General features: G+C 38.3%; 1 protein-coding gene, 2 long non-coding RNA genes and 1 pseudogene across 3 annotated transcripts in view; 1 reads left to right on the top strand and 3 right to left on the bottom strand.

The window, feature by feature from the left end:
* The window catches only part of LOC138030017 (dedicator of cytokinesis protein 9-like), an 83,757-nt pseudogene extending 81,004 nt beyond the window's left edge, over positions 1 to 2,753 (bottom strand).
* A 1,275-nt stretch (positions 2,754 to 4,028) lies between these two features.
* On the top strand, positions 4,029 to 6,551 carry LOC138030029 (uncharacterized). Its single transcript, XR_011128018.1, has 2 exons — positions 4,029 to 4,425; positions 5,081 to 6,551. It is a non-coding gene; the product is annotated as an uncharacterized lncRNA (long non-coding RNA).
* On the bottom strand, positions 5,267 to 8,453 carry LOC138030030 (uncharacterized). Its single transcript, XR_011128019.1, has 2 exons — positions 7,901 to 8,453; positions 5,267 to 7,281 (listed from the first exon to the last, which is right to left on the bottom strand). It is a non-coding gene; the product is annotated as an uncharacterized lncRNA (long non-coding RNA).
* Positions 8,454 to 9,219: 766 nt separating this feature from the next.
* The window catches only part of LOC138030025 (dedicator of cytokinesis protein 11-like), a 14,927-nt gene continuing 146 nt past the window's right edge, over positions 9,220 to 24,000 (bottom strand). The window contains exons 1-7 of the mRNA XM_068877887.1: positions 23,839 to 24,000; positions 23,166 to 23,228; positions 22,143 to 22,375; positions 12,521 to 13,178; positions 11,332 to 11,537; positions 10,002 to 10,062; positions 9,220 to 9,266 (exon numbers count right to left, since the gene is read on the bottom strand). The exon at positions 23,839 to 24,000 is cut by the window's right edge and continues 146 nt beyond it. Of these exons, the coding sequence (XP_068733988.1) occupies positions 11,518 to 11,537; positions 12,521 to 13,178; positions 22,143 to 22,154 (690 nt within the window). The 5' untranslated portion in view covers positions 22,155 to 22,375; positions 23,166 to 23,228; positions 23,839 to 24,000 and the 3' untranslated portion in view covers positions 9,220 to 9,266; positions 10,002 to 10,062; positions 11,332 to 11,517. The remainder of the gene's footprint in view (positions 9,267 to 10,001; positions 10,063 to 11,331; positions 11,538 to 12,520; positions 13,179 to 22,142; positions 22,376 to 23,165; positions 23,229 to 23,838) is intronic.

The raw sequence follows: 24,000 nt of genomic DNA, 5'->3' as shown, positions 1-24,000 counted from the left end.
GTCCAACCCTACAGAAATTCCACTTCAGCTCCATATTTTCTTTTCTGTTTTGATTTGTTGTGAGCCTCCTGTCGCCTTGTTTTTTCAGTCATGCTCAAAATGGTCACAAAAGACTCGATCCCAAATGACAGGGTTCGTGCTGGATTTTGTATATAAAATTCCAGGAGTATTCAAGGAGTTTTCAAGAACCAGAATTGAGTTTTCAAGGAGTAATATTTGTAAGGAGATTTCTATGCCATATACATCGTGTTTCAGTATTTTCTTTGTTGAAAAAGCCTACACTGATATTCTTTCCCACATCCTGCAAGTTAAGTGCATGCACAGGCATTTTAATTTTTGCATTAATCTTTCCCCAATATAGTCAATTTGATCAATTTTTGAGATGTCTTGTCTTTAACTTAGCGTGATCTTCATTTTCTCTTCGCATGATGCAATCTCTACAACTTTCACCTACGCAAAAATTCCAGCAGTTTTCAAGCAGTTTCCCACAAAGTCCTTATTTAGACTCCACTACACAACATCAACAGACAAAATGTAAAGGCAAATAAGTTTATTTTGGGACGGCTTGGCGAGTACCAACCTTAAAAGTACGTATAATACAGCAGTAGGTAAATAACTAGTGTACAACACTGGTAAATAAACTAGCTTTCACCAAGAGAACTTGAAAGAACTGCCACATCTGGCCGATATTGACCTGAATCGCCCATTTAAGCACGCAGGCTTAGTGTCAGTTAGACTGGCAGTAAAGCTGCCGGTTAGGCTGCCAGTTAGGCTGGGGAAGCTAAATAAAACTCTGATCAACGAATAACTGGGGCAGGGAACACTGAAGGACCGCAGAGGCTGAGCGCCGGGAAAAAAATGAAAATCGTTCACTAACGTACCCGACAAGGTATGTAGGGCAATTGCCAGTTAGGCTACCAGAAAAGGCTAGGGTACGAAAACAAGGGTAAACAAATGCCTAACACCCCTTACAAGAAGTCTGTCACATTTTAAGCAATCAAACTACGTAAAGCTAGACATATCTCGCCACTTAAAGAGAGGTCACAGGACAGCTGAACTAATCATACATAGAAAACAAGCATGTAAAATATCAAGTGATTAAATTCATATACATCTAACGTAAATATATTAAGTAAAGGAACATCTAGACAACTATGAAAAACCAAACAAGTACATAAGATAAGAAAACTAGCAGAGCTGAGCTACCGCTTACAACTAAAACAAATGCGGTAAGACGGAGGGCCTGGCAAGAACCAACCCGAACACTATATAACACAAACAATTTACAATCTACGTGACAAATCCTAGAAAAGCAACCAAGGATAAAGCTATCTCCGCACGTACAAGCCGTTTGCTAGAGCCAGTAGGGCTGGCGAGCCACAACACTTTAATACGCAAAACATATAGGCTACTTCTCCGAATAAGCAATCAGTCTTGGTACCAGTTAGGCTGGGGAACAACAGCTCCGTCATTACATTTAACTATAAGATAAACAGGCCATATTGGCCGACTTCCCCAGATAAGCTCTACATTATAAGTTTTGTGCCAGATAGGCTGTCAGTTAGGCAGGGGAACATCAATTCTGACATAACATTAAACCGTGATAATATAAACAGGGCATCTTGGCCTACATCCCCATGTAAGCTCACATTATAAGCTTTGTGCCAGATAGGCTGCCAGTTAGGCTGGGGAACATCAATTCCGACATAACATTAAACCATGATAATATAAACAGGGCGTCTTGGCCTACATCCACATATAAGCTCACATTATAAGCTTTGTGCAAGCTAGGCTGCCAGTTAGGCTGGGGAACATCAATTCCGACGTTACATAAAACCGTGATAATATAAACAGGCCATCCTGGCCTACATCCCCATATAAGCTCACATTATAAGCTTTGTGCCAGTTAGGCTGCCAGTTAGGCTGGGGAACATCAATTCCGACGTTACATTAAACCGTGATAATATAAACAGGCCATCTTGGCCTACATCCCCATATAAGCTCACATTATAAGCTTTGTGCCAGTTAGGCTGGGGAACATCAATCCCGACGTTACATTAAACCGTGATAATATAAACAGGCCATCTCTGCCTACATCGCCATATAAGCTCTCAAGCTTTGGGCCAGTCAGGCTGCCAGTTAGGCTGGGGATCTTCAACTCCGACGTACAATATAAGTAAAATACAATATAAACCTAAAGTACAAAAAAAAATAGTAGAGCTGAGCAACCGCTAACAAAGCAAATGCGGTTTGAACGGAGGCCAGAAAAAACCTGCCAGAAAAAACCCCTGTGGGGAAAAATGTGCAGGAAATCTGGGTAGGAACCAAGGCTCAAGCTCAAAGCCCTTCCTACGGGACTTTACAATGTAATCGAGAATAGCCTGCTCCAAACGAGGACATAAGACAAAAGCAAAAAACAAAAATTAAAGAAAAAACCAAGGAGAGGTTGGTTTCGAAGCCTAGATGACGTACACGTGTTATACGCGGCTTTATATACCCCCGATATGGCTACCCATGGTGCACCCAGCCTGGAACCCAGGCCCTGTTGTATCTCGTGCCGTCGAAATATTTATTTCTGGCTCCTTCGCAGGCTCATACGCCAGAAATAACATATTTAGACTCCACTACACAACATCAACAGACAAAATGTAAAGGCAAATAAGTTTATTTTGGGACGGCTTGGCGAGTACCAACCTTAAAAGTACGTAGAGAGACAAAGTATTGGGCGAAATAACGAATGGAAACTCCTAGAGCCCGAGAGACTTGGAAACTGAAAGCCTTTGATCAAGGTCATCATCCACATAGGTGTCTCTGGCTTGAACGGACTTCCAGCGGCCGTGGCTCTGAAACACAAAATTGAAAATACCTAAAAATCCCTGTGCCGAAATCGCAGGCGAACGCAAGGAATTACCAGTGATCGGGGAAAATTTCGATGCGATGGTACCCGGACTAGAGAACAAATTTGAATAAATAAAAACCCTTGTCAAAAACTTGAGTAGCCACAGACAGGTCCTCGCAGTTGAATTTTTGTTTGAAGATAAAAGTGTTAACGTGCCTAAGATCCAGGATAAGCCTTTGTTTGCCGGAGCGTTGGATCGAAACAGAAAGCGGGTTAATAATATCTGGAGCACAAAACATTTCTTCGATGAGGTTGAGACTAACAAGCTCATTAAGAGCTACGGTAACAAAAGAATTGTTACTACGTGCGGAAGCATTGTTGACTTTGTAAAAGGGCGTGGGTAGCTGGAAGAACGGAATTTAGTAACCTTGGCTAATAACATTCAAAATGAACTGAGAAGCTGGCAAAGTACGCCGAAAATCGATAAACTTGAAAAATCTGCCCCGAACTGAAGGTTGAACAAAAATATCAACAGTACTCTAAGAGTCCTAAACCTAAAACTAGGGGGGTGACATCAGAAAAAACTGATGTGACATCGAGACACTGCTGATCTGAATTACGGCGTTCCGCCACAAAAAACATATCACTACAAAGAAAATTGGAAAAGATTGCACCTGATTGTTGTCCTTGGTCGGCTAGTCATTTAGGAGGATGTGAAGTTTGCTTGGCCATCGTCGGGCAACAGGAGCGCCAATGACCTGGCTTTCCACAGGCAAAACAGGAGCCGGTATTGGGTCGACGAGAAGGGAAACCAGGAACGTTCAACATAAGAGGTTGATGTTGAAACTGCGAACTTGAGGTCGACGGCGGGGTTCCAACGGACGAGGATCGTTCACGAGATCCGACTTTACTTTCTCTAGCTGACAAATCTCCGCAGCAGACTAGGCGGTACCAATATTTTCCGCTAGCTTACCGTTAAAGCTAAACTGGTCTTTATTGGCCTTCTTCTTGAGCTTATGTGGTTTGTCGTACTTGAGTTTCTTGATTGCTTTCATCTGCTGCTCGGCCGAATCTTCGTTGGAGCGCTTGATTTAACCAACGCTTTGTGCTAACGAGTCTTTGAACGAGTCCATTAACTGCTTGTTATAGTCGCGAATGAGATCGGACACTTCGTCTTTGCTGACGGACATAACGCAGAAGACAAACAACAGGAACGTAAAAGAAAAAACCAAGGAGAGGTTGGTTTCGTAGCCTAGATGACGTACACGTGTTATACGCGGCTTTATATACCCCCGATATGGCAACACCGCGGCAAAACGTTTGCGCATGCGTGATCTGCCGCATTTCCGGTTTGATTCTGTCTCCGCATCAGTCGCGCAATATGGCTGCCGTTTGAGAATCGGTACCTTGTTGGTTTACGTTCTTTTTAGAGCGATCAAGGCTAGTTTGAACGCCAGTTTCAAATGGAATGTATTCTTTGAGAACGTCTATGTTGTGTAAAACGTTTGCAAGTCCAATCCAACTAGTATCCTCGGAAAACTTGCTCCTGGAAAATTTTATTTCGTGGGAAAAGAGCTGCGAAACAGGTAAGTTTTTACGCAATTTTTAATGTAGAAAGTTAGTTGCCATCGGGTACAAAAAGTTACTGTAATGTACAGAAAGAAGGATTCCCAAGGTTTCCGTTCATGTGTGAATTGGCTTGTGGCAGGGAAATGGCAATATTATGCAACGTGAAGGTTATTTTTTTCTGCGTTACTCCTTACGATCGGCACCTCTACATAACATGAATGATCAATGATTCGATCAGATGTGAATTTGATTTTGAGTGTGACTGTGTCATTGGGAACGTAACCCTAACATCAAATATTTTAAATAGCTGCTTTTAAGGTTATTATATTCTCTTTTCTTGTTAATATATCTTTAAGTTATTATACTTCTTAGCAGTCACAACCCCGGGGTCACAACTCACCGATCCATGTCGACGTCAATTTCATTATTTTGTCCGTTAAAATAGTTACCAAGTTATGGATTTGCACTTAATTTGTGTTTAAGGCACGTTTTTTACCCTGCCACAATCCATGTTTTCGTTAAAATAATGTTTGGAAGAACTGAAGTGTGGGTACATTACTAGAGCTATATATAGATATCTATAGATTCAGATTCGTGACTCTGCGTGTAACAAATCATTTTTTTATTAGACTATTGTTTTGTGGAAGCATTAATGATGTAATTTGGTTTTAGGGGACTGTCATGTGTTGTCGGATCAAGTTAATCTGTTTTGAGTCATGTGATGGTTGACAGTGGATAGTTGTTCCTGAAATGAAGAATTACATTATTACCATGGACGTTTTTGGTTACACCCCACGTGTTGTTCTTTTCTTAGATGACAAAATTTATTAATATATTACGTGATTTGGAGCTGCAGCTAGAAACAGGGACAATCCCATGCATAAGGTCTCATTGGGTTTGATAACAGTAAAATATTTTAGAAAAAAGTTTACAGCTTTTATCATAACTTCTCGTCTTGGGTCCTGCTGGACTTCAAATAATTTTATGCTCTACCATTTTGAGCAAAGGACTTGTTAATCAACCTGTTATAATATTTACAATATGATCTTTGGATAGTAATTAATTTCTACTTCATATCCTATGTCTCTTACATAGTTAGTTTTAAGTTTTTATTTCCTGTAGTGCATCTTGATTATAGTTAGCACACAACCCCACAAGCATGTATTATTTCTTTAATATTGGTTGTGTTTGAATAAAGGATATTGTTGTCTTGTCAGCCTCAGTTGTATTTGCATTAGATTGTGAATGTTACGTTTAAAGGCAAACCATTAAAAAGTGTACACAATTTAAAGGAGCCCAGGAAAAATATTCAAACTATTCATGGATTTGAATTTCTGGAAGCAGGCAAACCTTGAAGAGTTCATGTGACCATATTTGGAATACACAGCATTTCTGTTTGGGACTGTTCAAGTCCACAAGATTCCTTTTCTTTACATTGAGAAGTACTGTAAGAGCTGTCAGGTTACTCAGATGGAAATTTGACAGACCTCAGCTGTACAGCTCATTAGTGTTATTATTACTTTGATTTTATTATTCTTTAGTTGAACCAAATAACCTCCACCATTACTATAACTGCTCAAAAGTATCAAAGTTGAAGCTGGTGGCTCAAGGAGTAAACTGTGCAAAAAAGTTAGGTTAAAAAGACTATAATGGTATTTATTATAAATATTATTTTAGAACAATGTTGCTTTTATCATTAAATCAATGGGAACCCAAACATAAGGATGCAATTTGCTCAGGAGGGGTCTTCCCTATGAAAATGACAGGGTACTTGGAAATTTTTTTAAACAACCCTTGAAGGTAACAGAGTCTTGTTAAGTGGACGTAGCCGAACGAAATCTTAACCCCTACAAAGGAACCAGTTCTAAAGTGACAAATGACTGGCATTTTATAATTCAGAAGTAAAAGTTATTTGCTGGCGTACCAAATTCTGCTATGTACAGTTCCAGATATTGATCATAGCATTGCAAGCACTACAAATCCACAAATTTTGCCCCAAAAAGGTACAACAAAAACTCCTGTCATTTTTGTAAGGGAGTCCCCTTGGGGCAGTTTGTTTACTTCACCAGTGACCACTTAATTTATTCATCCTTGGGAATGGTAGGAAAGATTAGTATTATTAAAAGCAATCGCTAAAAATTCAGCACACTTGTTATATCTAAAATATTATTATTAGTCAAAGTATTTTGTCCATATGGAAAGGTAACAGGAATTATTTCTGTAAAGTCATATCCAGAAAAATGCATTGTGGGATTATGCCCCTTTCAAATGTAGGTTAGTATGCTCTTGTTCAACATGCTTGAAGAATTATTACTACAGAAATATGAAGTTATGAGTTTTTTTAAAAGTTAAATCTGATGGAAGGGCAGATTAAAAATTTATTGAAGCAGCTGAGATGCTACCCGAGTACACAAAGAGAGGTTCAATAATTTATTGTACTGGAAGTATTTATTAGGCCAAGTTGAAATTTCTGAAAAGTTTTGTAGGATGGCACTGAATCCGCTTCAACAAGTTTTCTTATCTCTCAAGATACATTATTTGATATCCTCCTTTTATATCCTCCTGCTGTTTTTTTATCTTCCAGCAATTAAAAATAATAATTCCTTTTTATTGCTGGAAGATAAAATAAATAATTATTCTTGGTTGATTGTCCTTGTTGTTGTCACATTAACCCACTACAATGTGATGAAAGTGTGTTACTAGCTGTAGTAATTTTTTTTTACAGCAAAATCCTCCCTGCTAGTAGAAATTTAAGTCTTCGGAACAGCAATTGGAAATGGTTGTGAACTTTTTGGAGACCTTCACCAGTGCTGTGTTGCTGCTTTCAAGTTCTTGTGTAGTCTTAAAATTGGTGAGCGAGTAAATTGCAAGATCTAAAAAAAATGATAAAAAACAGACATATTAGTGATGAGTTTCTTTGTATCCAGAGACTGAAAATTGGATGTCCAAAAAGCATCTCCCCCCACTAAATGAAAAATGGAGTAGGTTCAGTTTTAGTTAAATTTTTCAAAACGTCGGTGTCATAGGATTCCTGGACACCCCTCTACCTGAATCCTCAATGTGGAGACAACATTGGAGTACTACTGAATTTCAATAGCCACTTGTGAAAATGGCATTAATTTTTGACAAAATTTTTGACAAAATTATTGGTACAATTTTATGGGTTTGGTCTTAAAAAAAAATTAGTTTGTCAAGTGGCATAAAGTGCTTGTTTTGCAGTCTATAAAGTTATTATTTTTCCTTAAATTCGTTTGGCAATTAATTTTTCAAAATAATATTTGCCAGCTTCCGTGACTTCCTTTTTTCTCTCCAAAATATACCAATTTTAGACTGAACCACCTGTGGTAGCATTTTGCTACCTGCACCCCAACAATGAATTTTAGTGAAGTAATTGTCCGCACTGTACTGTATTCAAGAAGAGTAAAATAAAAATGTGAGGTACATTAAATGCAAATGACACTCCAAAATAGTACGAGATAATTTTATAAGTACCTTTTGAAGAAAGAACCGAGCACCTGTTGTTGCTCCTCCGTATTTCGTCCCAATGGAGACGGCAAACTGTTGATTGAACCCACTTGGAGTTCGGCAGCTCTGGCTAAATCTTCTGACAAAAAATATTTTTGCCGGCACATTTACGGCTGCTTTTGTTGGCTTTCCCACACTTTTTTGCGGGTGAGCCGCACAACCAAACCAACGCAACAAGGAGAACTACGAAAAAAAAATTGCTCTTGTCGAGCGCGAACGCGCCCGAAATTCTCTCATATTTCGTTGCTGGTGCAAACACCAAACCCCTTGGTGCAAGCGCTTGAAACTTAAATGAAAAATAAACTTTTCAACGAGACAAACCTTTCTCCCACTTTCTTATGCTAACTCTTACTTTTTGTTTTCAAACTTCGCAGTACGGAATTTTATCTCGTTTACATTGGATTTAAATACGTAACCGGAAATGCGTATGGACCGGAAGCTTAAATTTGTACTCATGCGCAGTGCATTTTACCGCGGTGTTCGATATGGCTACCCATGGTGCACCCAGCCTGGAACCCAGGCCCTGTTGTATCTTGTGCCGTCGAAATATTTATTTCTGGCTCCTTCGCAGGCTCATACGCCAGAAATAACATTTTTCAAGGGCTTTTCAAGTGCCCTTGAAGTCCAAAATTAAATTCCACGGCTTTTCAAGCACTTCAAGGAGTAGCACGAACCCTGTAATGATGTCCCTTTGTTTTTTTTAGTTGATAGTCTGGGACAACAGCCATGCCGAAAATGGTCACAAGAAACTCTCCCAATTGATGTCCCAGCTGTCTCCAGTTTTTCCATTACAATTTATATAATAAGGTCTATAATGCATGCATTTTGATTTGTTCTTCTGGGAGACAGACACAGTTGATGTCATCATCAAAAATGTTTAATTCTTTATTATATAAAACGAATAGATTCCAATGATGATGTCGCAGTTGCCACATGTATCTTTTCCATAATAAATCACAGATAACAACAAAATGTAGAAAGAACAAAAAGAATGGCACACAAGGCGATAGTTGAGTGTGTTATTCATGCATGTTTTACATGTATTACTGAACTGACTCACGGAAACATTGGAATCTATTAGTTACTAACATCACTGTAAATACTGCTCTTAAAATTCCAAAACAAACGTGACAAAATGAAAAGAGAGAGCAGAGACAAAATGAGAAACACCCAAACGAAAATAAAGAAAGCAACAATTAATTCCAGTTTAATCAAATCTTTCCACTCTCATTTTGATAACTATTCTTTCTGTCATTAATTTCTGGTCACAATGGCTCTAAACTTACGTGACACTGTAATTTGTCAGCAGTTTAATCATTTCATCATCACTGTCCTGCAAAACAAAAAAAGCCTAAATTTAAGGATCAAAGGAACCCTAAAATACATTCAAAGCCGCTTCATCCTCTGTCCATGAGAGAATCTGAACAATTACTATGGCCATTTACTCTGAGCGTAAGTTTTGGATTTCAATTTCCACCATTACCCATGTTCAAAACTGATCAATTGGACCTCAGAGGGTTGCATCCAGGAAAAAGTGACGTCAGAGGCTCACTCTGTAGCTTAAAATCTCAGCGTGCGAATGCAGCTTATCATATACATGCAAAACGCAAGTTTTAAAGTCTGAAAGTCCAAAACTCCAGTGTTGCATTTTAATTCTCTGGCATACACATGAGGCATTGCATTATTAAACTAGAGAGCCTTTGACGTCATTTTCCTCCTCGACACAGCTCTCTCAAGAACGTAAGTAAATTTAGTAATGGCAGACCATTAAATAGCAAAATTCCAGTTAAAATAATCAGGTCTCTTTTTGAAATCAAGGCTTAAAAGTTTGCTCACTTAGTGCTTAGTTAACATAGTTTTGAAATCCAAAGAAAAATACGAATTGATACTTTGGTCACAGGGTCACTTCATGTTCTTTCTTTAAGTGCAAGAAAAGGGGCAACTTGTGTGGGCAAGATAGCAGTTGCTCAATAGAAGTTTTCCTGTTACAGTTGTACATGCATACATGTATTCTGAAAGAAGTGAATGAGGAATAAAGGTATTCATTCAAACAACAGAAACAACAAACCTGTTTGTAAATTGATGAAATCTCACTGCTGTCCAGTCCCCCCTCAGTATTGAACAATGGTCTAAAAAAAGAAAGCAAAACAAAAAAACAAGAAAATTTTATGCATTTTAAGAATACTGAAGTCAGGGACCACGCCCTTCTAGTAGGTTTTCAACAAAAGCAGCAACAAACAACAAAAGGGACACCTACTTAAGCAAAATAAGTGCCCATCATTTTCCTTTCTTTGGATAGAAAATTGAACTTTAGGTGAGAATGCAATTCAAAACCAAAACTTAATGATTAATTCCATCCTTGTTAGTGTATGTTAACCCTGAGAACATTTGAAAATACTCAGGATAGCAAAATGGGACATAACATGACTCAACTACTAATCAAAACAAAAGAGGGCAAATTTGGTAGCTGCAAGCAGTGGCAAAAAGGTTGAGACACTGAATTGAAAATTCACCTCTTCTTCCTAAAATCCCTTTCCCGTTCAAAAGAAAAGTCCCTTATCCGATATGACTCAGTTCGTGCATAAGGTAAAGGTAAAGGTACACCTTATTTAACGTCGGAAGTTCCTTTACTCTCTAGAGAGTATTCTCCCAGGAAGCCGACAGTGCGCTCATTTTACCCCCCTCTTTCCATCAGTGCTCTGTTTTAACGGTATTTAAAGCTACTTAGGCTACACTGAAAGGAAAGAAGTCGAAACAAGGATGTGAGATCCGGGGATCGAACTCAGGACCTCATGCACCAACCGACTGTGCCACCCTTGCTCCTTAAAATATTGGACAACCCTCTATCCAGCCTTCATACATGTCCAAAATACACAAGCTGAGTCACGTTTACTTATAATGTTTAATGCCGTTGACAATCCATCTTACCAAACAAAAACAGAACAAAAACCTTGAACAGTGCCAACGTATACCTTCTGGTCATAAGTAGCGCTAAAAATTAATACAGTAATGTTCTATGCTTCATTGATCAGGCATTTGACTAAAATACAGTTGTACATTGTAAAGTTGTATGACCTGACTTCTGATGATCATGTCACCTTTACCGAATAGTTGATTCAGCTCAATTTGTGTATATTAGCTAACCCTCTTAACCAAAAGGACGAGAAGATCTGGCTATTTTTGGTTGTGATAACAAAAATAATGAAGTTATTTCTCATCAGTTATTTAGAGACACCAAGTGTCGGTTTGCCTAGAGTTGACAACCCACAACTTCCTGCACTAGTAAGTTTGATGTTCTAATGAAAGAGCCACCTACATTGTACTTCAGAGTTGGAGTGATGTCTGTAATGAATTTTACCAACTTAATAAAATTAACGTAGATGTAGATATAGACTCACCTCGCAGTCCATCCGAATGGCATGCCATATAGTCCAAGGCTCTTGCAGCAGATTTCAGCTAGTTTGTGTGCTTTCTGTGAAGCTTTTTTGGTGTCTCCAGACTTGAGGTATGCTTCAACACAGGAACCGATACTGCCCTGTAAGACTTTCTCTATTCTGACCACCAAATAAACCTCTTGGTTGGGATCAGTTGTGGAGATTATTGCCTAATCAAATATCAATAACACAGAAACACCTCATTAATTTTTATTTGATCACGTTAGATGCTGCTATATTGTGTTGGTAAATTTACAGACTCTTGAAGTTTCATTGTTTGAGTTGTCAAGACAAATACAGATTTTACTCTGTCTTAAGCCAGACGATTAATTTTAGTTGTCAATGAGAGACGCTTCAGGGATAAATGGGTTAAAAGCCCAATTTCCCGTAAGACAAGCACTGGTCCATAAATTTACATGTAGGCACAACACTTAAGCCTAGCTTTCATATGTCAGGAAAATCTCAGACGATTGGGGATTTCGCAGTTTCCCAAGCATCCCCGATTTTGCCGACTAATGAAAACCATACATGTAAATCGCAGACATCCTCGATAATTCTGGGATGGTTGGGGACGAATCGGGAAAATAGAAAGCGTTTCTATTTTCCCTACGTGTCCCAGATTTTTGAGATCGTCGGCGATCATTCCTGACATATGAATTTGTACTTTCAGGGACAAAGGCGCACTTTCCATTTTCCACCAAAGTCACTATCGGGAGAATCTAGGACAAGCATCTGGCGATTTTCCGATGTGTCAGCAAAATCTGGGACTGTGAAATCCCAGATCGTCTGGGATTTTCCCGACATATGAAAACTAGGCTTACATGAACGCATTGTATATACAAGTGCAAATTAACGTTTACGATGCAAGCAACATACAAGAAATCAACATGAGCTGCATTATTCTGTCTGATTTCTAACAAGTGAGAGCAGGGGCAACACACATGTACACCCTGTAAGTGCTGACATATACATGTAAAATATGCACAAGAGGTCCTCCACCTGTTCTTGAAATCAGTTGGTACAGCTGCTGTAGCTGCAGTGCAGCAACTATTAACTTTAATGGCCGTGTATGCATGCCCTAATAATTATTACAGTATGCTAGGGTGTCTTGAATTCCCATTTCCTGATCCCCCATTTTATTTCAATTTATTACCTTCCTGGGACAGCTGTACTCCACCTCCTGACTTAACATTGCCATTTGCATGACCATTCTCAATCAGGTCTGACCCTCGAAGCATGTCTATTGTAGATGCACCATTGAGATCACAATGAAAATCCTCTGAAATTTTGATTCCCTTTTTGGCATCAAACAACGAAATAGAAATAAAAAATGGTTCAATGTTAACTTCATTTCCATTGGCTACAGTTCTCAACAAAGGAAACTTGAGATCCTCACATTCCACCACCACACCCATACCAAAATGTTCCCGAAACACTTCTGCGTCAATCCTCGCATCATCATAATTTACACAGGTACCATTATTATCCAAGTCATGGACAAGAGAAAAGAGTTTCTTTCTTCCATCCTTCCTTCTCTTTGCATTCAACACCTCTGTTTCTTTGGAAAATTCAAGAAGTTCTGGATGCTTACTACCCTTAAGACTTTCTCGCAAAGACTGATGGAGTTTTGGCCCTTTTAATTTGCCGATCACACTGAAAGGTGAAGTCTTTGCACCGGTGTCCATATCAATTCCCGTAACTTTACACAATGCTGTTATCCATGAGTCCATTTCAGACTGGCTGTCAGCAACCAAACTGTACAGTTTGTCTTGGATGTGAAGCTCAAAACCATACATTCGTCCTTTTACCCCCTGAAAAGATGTAACAAAGACAAAAATTAATAATCATAAGTGACCGTCCAGGTGAAAAGGAATGCTTAACCAAAAAGCGTTTTGAGTATGTTTGTGTTTGAAATGCGTTTGAAACACGTTTGAAACTGTTTGAAATGCGTTTGAAACTGTTTGAAACCCAAGGTGTTTAAAACGAAGGAAAAGGTGTTTATTTGTGTTTGAAACGCCAACCTGTGCTACATCTGTCAACAGTGAACATAATTATTACTTTCACAGCAAATAATTTCAGTAGAGAATGCATTGAGTAATAATTATTTTCCGTTTCATTTGTTTCTTAAAAGTACCCTTTTGTTTTATTGAAGCTTACCGATTATGAATTAATCAGAAAACAACGTGGCCGAGGAGCATATATTGCTGGCGAAATAATGACATAGTATTTAAAGTAAGGAGCGAGAATTCCGCGTAAACTGCTTTGACACCTTGTGGGTTGTTGTGTGAAATAACAGTGGCGTTAAATTTGATCATGGAAACATTGTCTGCCTTGCCAGTGACATTTCAATGCATAAAACGTGGCTTTGCGTGTAAAAGTGTGCATGAAACAAGATCAGCTGGAAAAATACCAGCAACTCCGAAGCCATTTGCGTGACTACAAAGCTTACCCTCAGGAGAATCAGGCTGTGTCGAAAAGTGGGACGGGCACGCGGGGACAGGTGACGTGGGGACATGGGGACTCGGGGACGTGGGGACGTGGGGATGCTGGGACGTGGGGACTCGGCAACACATTTTTGAAGTACATGTACAGAATTTCAGAAATGGGAGAACATCCCCAAGAAAGTTGAATTGCTTATGGTATTTTGCAAAAATGATCAACTGTACATGCTTTTCAAGTACCACCTAAATACACAGTGAAATTCAAAAATTGGATTCTCAAGAACTCATTCTCGCCACCCGTCACAGAGCTCGACTGTGAAACAAAGCAGAAGACCTAATGGCCCATTGCTGACACTGCAGCTGAAATTTCACGTTGCAGCATTTGTTGTTGCACAAAAACTTGACCCTTATGACTTCTTCTCTGTAACTGAAGTTTAAATATCCTGCCAATGTCCTTGTTGGCGGCATTTTAACTGCATCTTTCCTGGTGAATGTTCAATTATGGGGTACTGCCATATATGAGCTATATAGGTATGTGCTGTGAAGGTTATGGTTTTCAAGCAGTTTACTCTAGGATAGGGTACATAAATCAGAGCGTTTGTGTGTAGTAAGAATAGTGTATAATTTTTTTATGGAACTGACACTCTGACCTTTAATCATATGCCAATCTTAATGGAAACGGAAAATTAAAATTAAGGTAATAATTTCCTTAGTAATATTGCATTGCGCATCCCTCACTGCGCACGATTTTCGTGCCATTAGCGCACGCACCTGAGCACGTGCGCATACAAAACGTAAGAGAATTCCTTCAAACTAAGCCCGATAGGGAAATAAATACTTCTTTTCTCTCAAACGAGCATGGTAACCCCCGATTTTTTTTCCAGGTATTTGCTAAGAGCAGTCTGATAAACAACATGTTTGAAGAAGAAAAAAAGTTTAATAGTAGAACATGACTTTTTTTTGGAAAACAGTTCCGTACTGGGTGTGTTTTAGCCAAGGCGAGGACTTCAAGCCAACTACGGAGCTGTCCCAAAAAGTGCATTATTCCCACAACCAGGCAGTCAAAAACGGCGTAAATGAAGCAATACTCCTTATGTGAATAAAAAAAGAAGTAACCAAGACTTAATTCTGTATGAAGTTGATTCAAATTTTTAAAGCCCAAACAGTAAAAATACCCCATTTTAAGAGCCTGCTGACGCGTAAACAAGCACGGTGACCCTAATTTTTTATTGAATTTTTTTAATGTTCATATCATGAATGTTAATTATGCCAAGTTTTTAAAAAAGTTTGATAGTAGAACAATTTCATGGGAATTACCTTAGTTAAAAGAAAAATAAATAGGTCAAATCAGGTAACAATGAAAATGAATGATATCCCATGCCATTACCCCACAAATTGTTGTCTGCTTCACTTGCTGTCATGGGTTGGGAACATTACACATTAATAGGTATAATTATACGTTAATGGTAGTTTTAAGCAGTTTCAAGCGAAAAATTGTTGGAATTTTTTAGGGTAAACGTTCCCAGCCCAATCTCAAAAACAAGCGTTATGACGTCTTCAGTCAAGAAATGTGACGTGACAAAGACATGTAACTACGCGTGAATGCATAATTCAAAATGAAAAGGTTAGGATGCAGAAAGTGGAAGTACTTTTAAATATTCAAACCTTGATATACTTGGGGAATCATGGTAAAATCATCTGAGAAATGGTCATACCAACGTTCTGTTCATGTTGCCCATGTCAAATAAGGACTTAATGCAAAAAATATGTCCCTTCGTTTTAACAAAATTACTCCACTGTGTAACTTGATAGTAGTATAATGAAAGTCACCTTTTTGTGAAGACGAGTAATAAACTTTACTATATATATTTACTACACCTCTGTTTCACATTGTACAAACGAGGAACTTAAAACCGGGGTACAACGCAGTTATGATCAACAGAAGAGGATTTTGTGAAATGTGATGTTATGGTAAAAATGGGTCGCCACGTCCCGAGTCCCCACGTCCCCACATCCCCTGTCCCACTTTTCGACACATGCCGGAGAATCAGTAGCTTCCCTTCAAGCCAACATTTAAATCCTCATAGTACTTCCGTAACTTCTGCCATTGAAACCACTTTCCAAATTAACAGTCGATCTTACGTATAAACTTGGCAACAGGAATATTTTGAAATACTTGAAACAAGAATTCAAGTTTGACTCTTGATTCTAAATTCTTGTGGGCGTTCTCTTCATTTTAAAACAGAGTACACTTTGTAATGATATTCCATTTCCTTAAAAGAATCATTTTAAACGTATAAACGACACATAGCGCATATACAGTGTAATTGTTAGAAAAAACTCACTTGCTATCTTTAAGAACTAGGCTTTTCAATGCCTTCACCTTTTGTGTGATATTGCTATTTAGAGATAGGCGCTTTGCTTTGGGAACAGTGTTTACTTAATTTTTACAGTGAATTGTCACACGTGACCCAGCAGAATCTGCAAAATCTCTTCACAATCTCCGAAATTTGCCGGATAGGAATCTCGGAAGTCTTTTACAAAATCTTGCTTCAAATTACAGTAATTTACTGTAAAAATACGTCAGTGGGACCTAATAAGAGCAGCAGAGGAGCTGCGTTTGAATCAGTTTGGTTCGGCAGGTTAGGTTTGGAGTGGCCAACAACGTTAAGTTTGGCAGAATCTGTCGCACTATGCGACATTGGAGCGGCGGCTGATTCACACGGTGCTCTTGTCATGTGCCGAGCCTAACGCATAAATTGTGATAATTTATAATCTTACCACAATACAAAAGTTTCACCTGTACCTGGGCCTCTTTACCACTGTATGGATTCCAATTTGGTTCGACCCATGTACGGCGTATGAATCAGCCATCGCTCCAAAGTCGCCCTTTAGTCGAACTTTATTGAGTCAGGTTCAGCACATGAGTGGAGCAGCGTTTGGATCGGGCCTTACTGTTAGTAAGAATGTAATGTGTGTGAAGGGGGGTTTCAATAAAACTTGAAGTTGGCAGCTTTGAGAAGGTTAACTGACCCTTGTCATGAATTTACTGATCAGAATCATTTGGTTTGAAAGAATCTGTCTTTACCTTTACTTCAATTGAGGGAAAAAGTACTTAACTTCTCTGGGTGGAGTCAGCTGTCAGTACTAATTGAGATCACAGTGTCTGTTTGAGTTTTAATTTATTTTAAAGATAAAAATTGAGATGGGCCGATTTTCACTACAATCACGCAAAGATTGTTCCACCTGGGGCTCACAGTTCATTGTTGGTTTGTACCTCTTTTTGCAATGTATTACCTCTTTTTAGCACAGTGTTTACCTTGAACTGCACTTCAATTAGCCAATCAGAATGGAGAAATGTTTCTGCGTATACTAGTAATAGCTATCGCTAAGTGCCAACGAAACAGACAATTATTATAAATTATTACATAGTTTGCAGATTTGTATCAGAGTTCCAGAATACCCAACAGTAGTTGTAATTTTTTTTTTCGAAAGTACTGCAACTGATCAACTTATCTAGTTAACAATAATACAATAATAGAAAATGCACACTTTGGACATCTCCAACAACAATGTATAGATGTCAACGTGTTTTGCAATAATATGGAAAGTACCGCTGTAATTTTTGAACGGCTATAACTTTAACAGGAACATATAATAATTACGTGTAAGTTGAATAAAATCAGTGTCGTGTAAAAAATCACCAAAGCATTTCCAGACTTTTCAGTGTGAAACATGTAATGGGGAATGAAACTATCTCGCACATGAAAGTTGTTTCACTTGTAGAATTTTTATTTTGCAAGATACAGCCATGAATTATAAGTCAAATTGATCATTGAATTGTGTACTTTGCAGACAACATATTTCCTTTGAAAATCGAGTGAAATTGTTCACAACTGAATGGTTACAAAACGAAAAACAAACTGCTGTACTCATGGGCCAAAATCCGAAATCGACAACAGCGGCCATGCAATAAGAACACGTACGCCAGTTTAGCTTTCAGCTTGTTCACTCAATAACTATAGAACATGACGGTTCAAGAAATAAGCATTAAAGAACACTCAAAGCAAGTGTACATGTTGTAGTACAATTTGTTCCTTTGGTACAATTTTTTCTGAACTGGTACAGAATATATTGAACTGGTACAAAATATATTGAACTGGTACAATTTTAATTGTACTGGTTTATTTTTATCAACTGTCTAAAAAGGGATTTTCCTTTTTTTGAGGTGTAGTTAAAAAAACAGGGGCGTGGTTTTTAGGGGGTCTAAAAAAGAACATGTTATTTCTTTCTTTTCTTCTACTTTCCCACTCCTCCCTCATCTTCCCCATCACCTCTATCCAACCCCCCTTTCTTTCACAGCTCTATCCCCCCTTATTTTGCAGGTGGCCCCCCTCCTTGCATACCCTTATGCCCACTCCCTCTGTGACAGACTTTACACAAGACTTACTTTTTTACTCACCCGAACTTGAACTTGAACTCCCTCCCTCTGGATCTGTTGTCCACTCTCTTATCCACACAAGCAGATCATGCAAACTTACCATGATAATTTATAATTAAATATTTTAATTAATATTCATCCCAGGCCACTCTCTGTCCAAATATTTTATTATTCACACCAGGCCACTCTCGGTCCAAACTTCACCGCCACTTATTTGCATTTCATTGAATAAGAATAGGCTCTATTGTATTAAGTCTCATTCTTCAAAAGATGCCGCATAGGGGAAACAATAGTGGTTAGCTGTGGCAGGGTATTCTGAAGTTGCTCCAAAAACTGCAAGCACCTGACAGAAACACTGTTATCCCAAAGAGTAAACTCTATGACACTCTTAGTCTTAGCACACCAAAGAACAGCACATAGAGGACGTTAAATCACAAGTTAATGGGAGAATGACAACTATTCAGAAGTAAGCGTTCGACTTGTAAAGTTGTTCGTAAGTTTATGTCCATTGCACAGACAGCAGAAGACTATCACCAGCAAACAAGAAAGCAAGCACAAAAACAACCGAAATTTAAGATTTCAGACATGGTGGCAATAAAAATAAACAAAGTAGACAAGATCAACCCTTTTCACCCCAATATGCTCTTGGGTCAAATCATCGAAATTGAAGAGAGTGGATGTGTAAGAATTGTGACAGAGTATGGCAAAGTTAACACTCTGATCACATCCTCACGATTCTATCCTTGTATTGCCACTAATGTGAAACTAGATTTCTCTACCAAAACATCTTTTACAGCAGCATGCAAAAAAGCAAGTTAGTGGGCTATAGATGAAAAACTGCTGATTGGTGCTAAGTTTCCCCTATACTACTCATTGAGATATCTTGAGATGGAAAACAAAACAAATTGCTACAAGACACTAATCTCAAAATACTATTTTATTAATTTAATGTAAAAAAGCAAAATTAAATTGTAAGATTTCTGCACTTTTTTTCACTGTAACAGTTATAGTCTGCAAACTGAACTGTACACACAACATGATAAAACTAATCCAAACCAACAGCAGAACTGGTACACTCAGCAATCCTTAGCCCTTGTCGCCACATACACTAAATGAACAGGCTTTAAAATAAATTCTTAATGTTTATGTTTAGTACATCATGACTGTAATAAAAGCTAACCATTCTACAACAAGTGTTTAGGCTTAAATCGTGTAAATTAGTGCTTAAAACCACTCATGTTATTCTTGGTGAAACCAGACTGTTAAGTATTTCCAACAAGTCTTGCTATTTCTGTCCTGCTCTGAATGCTCAGCAAACCTTATTTCAGTAACCTCTTGAACTAAGTAAATGAATTGCAAACAGCTGTTACATCAATGAAGTGTGTTCTTTGTGTTCAACAAACATTAAACTATTTTCACTGTTTTTGCACCAGTACAATTAAAATTGTACCAGTTCAAACTATTTTGTACCAGTTCAATATATTCTGTACCAGTTCAAAAACAAATTGTACCAAAGTGCAAATTGAACTACAACATATACATGTATATATACGTACTAGAAATTAATACTTATCTTTTGGAGATTAGTCAGACTGCAGCCCTTACAAAAGATAAATGGCTGTTGGCAAGAGTGCAGGCTGTTTTTAATAGACTGTTTTGGAGGTGCATGATATAGTACAGCTATGCCCTGGTAAAGGAAACCTTTTTACTATTACATAACTATATTATGTCGAACTGAAATGGAGCAGATCAGCTCATCTACTGTACATGCAGTCTTCAGTGTGGTTTTCATGGCTGTTTCTTAAGGAAGCATATGTACTTAAACAAAATAAGTTCTCATCATTTCCTTTCTCAGAAAAAAAAAACAAAGCTCAATCCCTAATTCCTTCCTTGCGTTTTTTAACCTTGAGCTCATTGAAAACTTATGTACTCAGGATAGTAAAATTGAAGATAAAATGATTCACGTCAACTAAGTAAAACAAATTGGGTTGTTCCAGAAAAAATCCACACCCCCCCCGACGGATGGGATTCTGGAAATTCTCGCGGGAGGGCCGGGGTCAAGGACCCTGGAAATCCAGGTGGGAGGGGGGGTTGAACTCGAAAAAGTCTTCTGCAGGGGTCATCTGAACCGATAGTTCACGTGATTCGAACGTTTAGTTCGGTGACAGTTTAGCGCTCTCAGCTAGCTAGACCCTGAAAATAGTAGAAATATTTTGTTCACATATTCCTCACCTGACATAAATGATAATCTAAGTTCCTTCGCAGGTCCTTTTATAGCAGAAAACGCGAACAAGATACTAAAGAAAGAGCCGTCGCAACAACATTGCAACGAAGAGTTTGAAACGCCTGACATTTTTACTCGTACCCAGACCCAGCGCGCCACCATTGTTTCGTGTAATGATACTTAGTCTAGTAAAGAAAGTAAACAATTGATTTACTTTCACACCTTCGCACTTTGTATTCTTTAGGGTTTGTTTTAGTTTTTCATCTAGGTCTACTATTATCAGCCTAGTCTGCCTGCTTCTCAGTTTTTTTAAACTTCAGCTGGATTCCCCTCTTAGTCGTAAAAGGAGGAACGTCAAATTCTAGCGTCTTTGTAACAAGTTTGAGAAACGCAAAGAGAAAGAATTTTTTTTGCGCTAAGTAATTGCTCTCAAGTTTGCTTTGTCCCCTTCCGAGACCTCTGCAGCCGCAGTAGCTTCTGCTTAACATTTGCTTATTACTTACGGTCACAGTTTATTAGGTTGTTACCTTGACCAAAAAAATATAATTATGAAAAAATATATGTTAAAATTTCGTTTTCGTGAATGGGAGCTGTTTCAAGTGCTTTTGTCTTGGATAGGTTCTTTATAGCACACATTTTGTCTTTCCGATTTACTAACGAATTAGCCTAAAGACTTTTTGAAACTATGGCGGACTGAGAAAGCTCTTCACGACACGAGTTTGAACTTTCCTTCCACTGCAGATTAGAACTACAGGCTCTTGAAGGTAGGATATGTGACTCAAATTATCCAGTCTTTAAGACATAAAAGAATTTGAACGATAAACAAGTTTAGACTCGTTTTTCAAAAGATTTTGATCATGTTTGATTTAAAAGTTCTCGATCTTGAGTGGACGAGACTGATGTTATATCTCCAAAAGGAATGACTATTGAACTCTTTTGTCATGTTCTCTACCAATTGTATTTACTTTTGGACCATATTTAGCGCAAAGAAAGAACAAGGGCAATTGATTTTTATGAGCTAAGAATGTATAAACACTTGTTCGCCTTTTAGCATTTTTGCTCCTTTCTTTTCTTAGTTCCACACAACAGAATTTTTATATAATTTAGCCAAAGCTTTAGAAATTAAAAAAAGAACATCTTCTATACGTGATTGTGCGTATTTTCTATTAAAAATAAATTCAATTTAAGCCTAATATTTTGTCCCAGAAATCCAGGCAGGAGGGGGGGTCTTTTGTCTTGGAAATCCAGACACGAGGGGTAGTCTTGGGCTTCAGAAAATCCAGGTGAGAGGGGGAGTTAAAAAACGACCCCATCTGTCGGGGGGGGGGGTGTGGATTTTTTCTGGAATAACCCATTAAATCAAAAAGTTAGAATTTTTTAGATCCAATAAAGAACTGTTGTTGTTGAAGATCTGGCTATTTTTAGTTGTCAATCACAACAAAATGCAGTAAATTCTCATCAGTTACATGTATTCAGGACAAGAAAATCTGCCTATTTTTGGTTGAATGTGATAACAAACATAGTAATTTCTCATCAGTTATTGTACATGTATTCAGAGACACCAAGTGTTGATTTGGCAAGAGTTCACAACCCACATCTTCTGGCACGGTATACATGTACTTTGATGCCCTAACTACAGAGCTACAATTACATTGTACTTCAGACTCACCTGGCTGTCCATCCGAATGGCGTACCATAATAATTATTGTCCCAGGTTCTTGCAGCAGATCTCAGCTAGTTTGTGTGCCTTCTGTGAAGCTTTTTTCGTGTCTCCGGACTTGAGCCATGAGGTATGCTTCAACACAGGAACTGATATACTCGCAGCCCAGCTGTAAGACTTTCTCTATTCTGACCACCAAATATTAAAACCTCTTGGTTGGGACCAGTTATGGAGAATATTGCCTAATCACATATCAAACACAGAAACACCTCATTAATTTTTGTTTGATCAAGTTAGATGCTGCTAATTTGTGTTGGTAAATTTACAGGCTCTCAAAGTTTCATTGTTTGAGTTGTCAAGACAAATACAGATTTCACTCTGTCTTAAGCCAGACAATTTTAGTTGTCAATGGGGGACGCTAATCAGGGATGAATGGGTTAAAAGCCCAATTTCCAGTAAGACAAGCACTGGTCCATAAATATACATGTAGGCACAACACTTAATGAACACAATGTACATACAAGTGCAAATTTACGTTTACGATGCAAGCAACATACAAGAAATAAACATGAGCTGCATTATTTGGTCCAATTTCTTACAAGTGAGAGCAGGGGGCAACATACATGTACACCCTGTAAGTGCTGACATATTCATGTAACAATTGTTGAAAGAAATGCAAAGCTTGGGGGGAGGGGGGTTGTAACTTATTTTAATAATAAAGATCTGACACTGAAAGAAAGTTTTAATTATTCCAGACTTGCATTCAGTCAAGCACAAAGACTGTAATTCAACAAACTGTTTGTATAGCATAAAAGCAAGTGACAATTTTCCTATGATGAACCAGCAATTTTTTGAAAAAGAAGTCATGGGCTTCTTCTGTCTTTTATGGTTATAAAATGCAGTTGAAGAGCTTTAAGTTTTAGCCCATGCAACGTTGCACAACGAAAAATGCTCTGCCACAAGTCACGTACATGTCTACTACATGTATCTGAGCATTATAATCCAGGCTTGACCTACAGAGTACATGTATACCTTTGCAAATGTCTTCCTTTGCACATGCAACGTCTTCACAATCGTGAGACGGAACCGCCCCATCTACAGCACACAAATAATAGTCAAGGAACCAATTGCCCTGTCATGTCTCCCAGATTTTGAATAATAGCAGCAATGTTTCACTATCTTTCATCATGCAAGCAAGTGACCATGTCCCCACAATGCTACCCAAATTCGTGTAACAGCAGCTATAAATATCTTTCTTTCCTGATGCAACAGACTGCATGACCATGTCCCCATAATGTTACACAGATTTTGTGTAACAAAAGCAATGTACAGCTATCTTTCGTGGCGACAGAATTAAAACAGTTGAGGAGGTCTCTATTGGTCCCCACAATGTTACCCAAAAATTAAAACGTGAAAATATTGAAGAGCCACAGCCAATTGCAGAATAAAACATGGTAAATATTAAGAAATTATCTCTGGCTGAAACGATTAATTAAACAAAACAAAATAACAATAACAAAAAAATGACATTTCCTTTATCTTTAAATAGAATTTATTTTGCCTAACACAAAGGTCTTAATTCAAATTTGCACAGCAAAAGCTGGGCTAAAACAACTGTCACCGTGCGTATTAGCCCATGCAGTTGCCACACTGGATGGTCATGTTTACTATCTCAGCATCATAATCAGGGCTTGATGACGTGTACCTTAGCTACTGTCTTCCTCTGCACATGCAACTTCTTCACAATCCCGAGACGTGAAAACCCCATCTACAGCACAAATATAAAATTAGAATGATCAAAAATCATACCAAAGGGACCATGCCCCTGTGATGTCACCCGGATTTTAAAGAACTGCAGCAATGTTTC

Source organism: Montipora capricornis, chromosome 13 (assembly GCF_036669925.1).
Source record: "Montipora capricornis isolate CH-2021 chromosome 13, ASM3666992v2, whole genome shotgun sequence".
Classification (NCBI taxonomy): domain Eukaryota; kingdom Metazoa; phylum Cnidaria; class Anthozoa; order Scleractinia; family Acroporidae; genus Montipora; species Montipora capricornis.
Note: the sequence above shows the minus strand (reverse complement) of the source record. Positions and strands in the feature narration are given on the sequence as shown.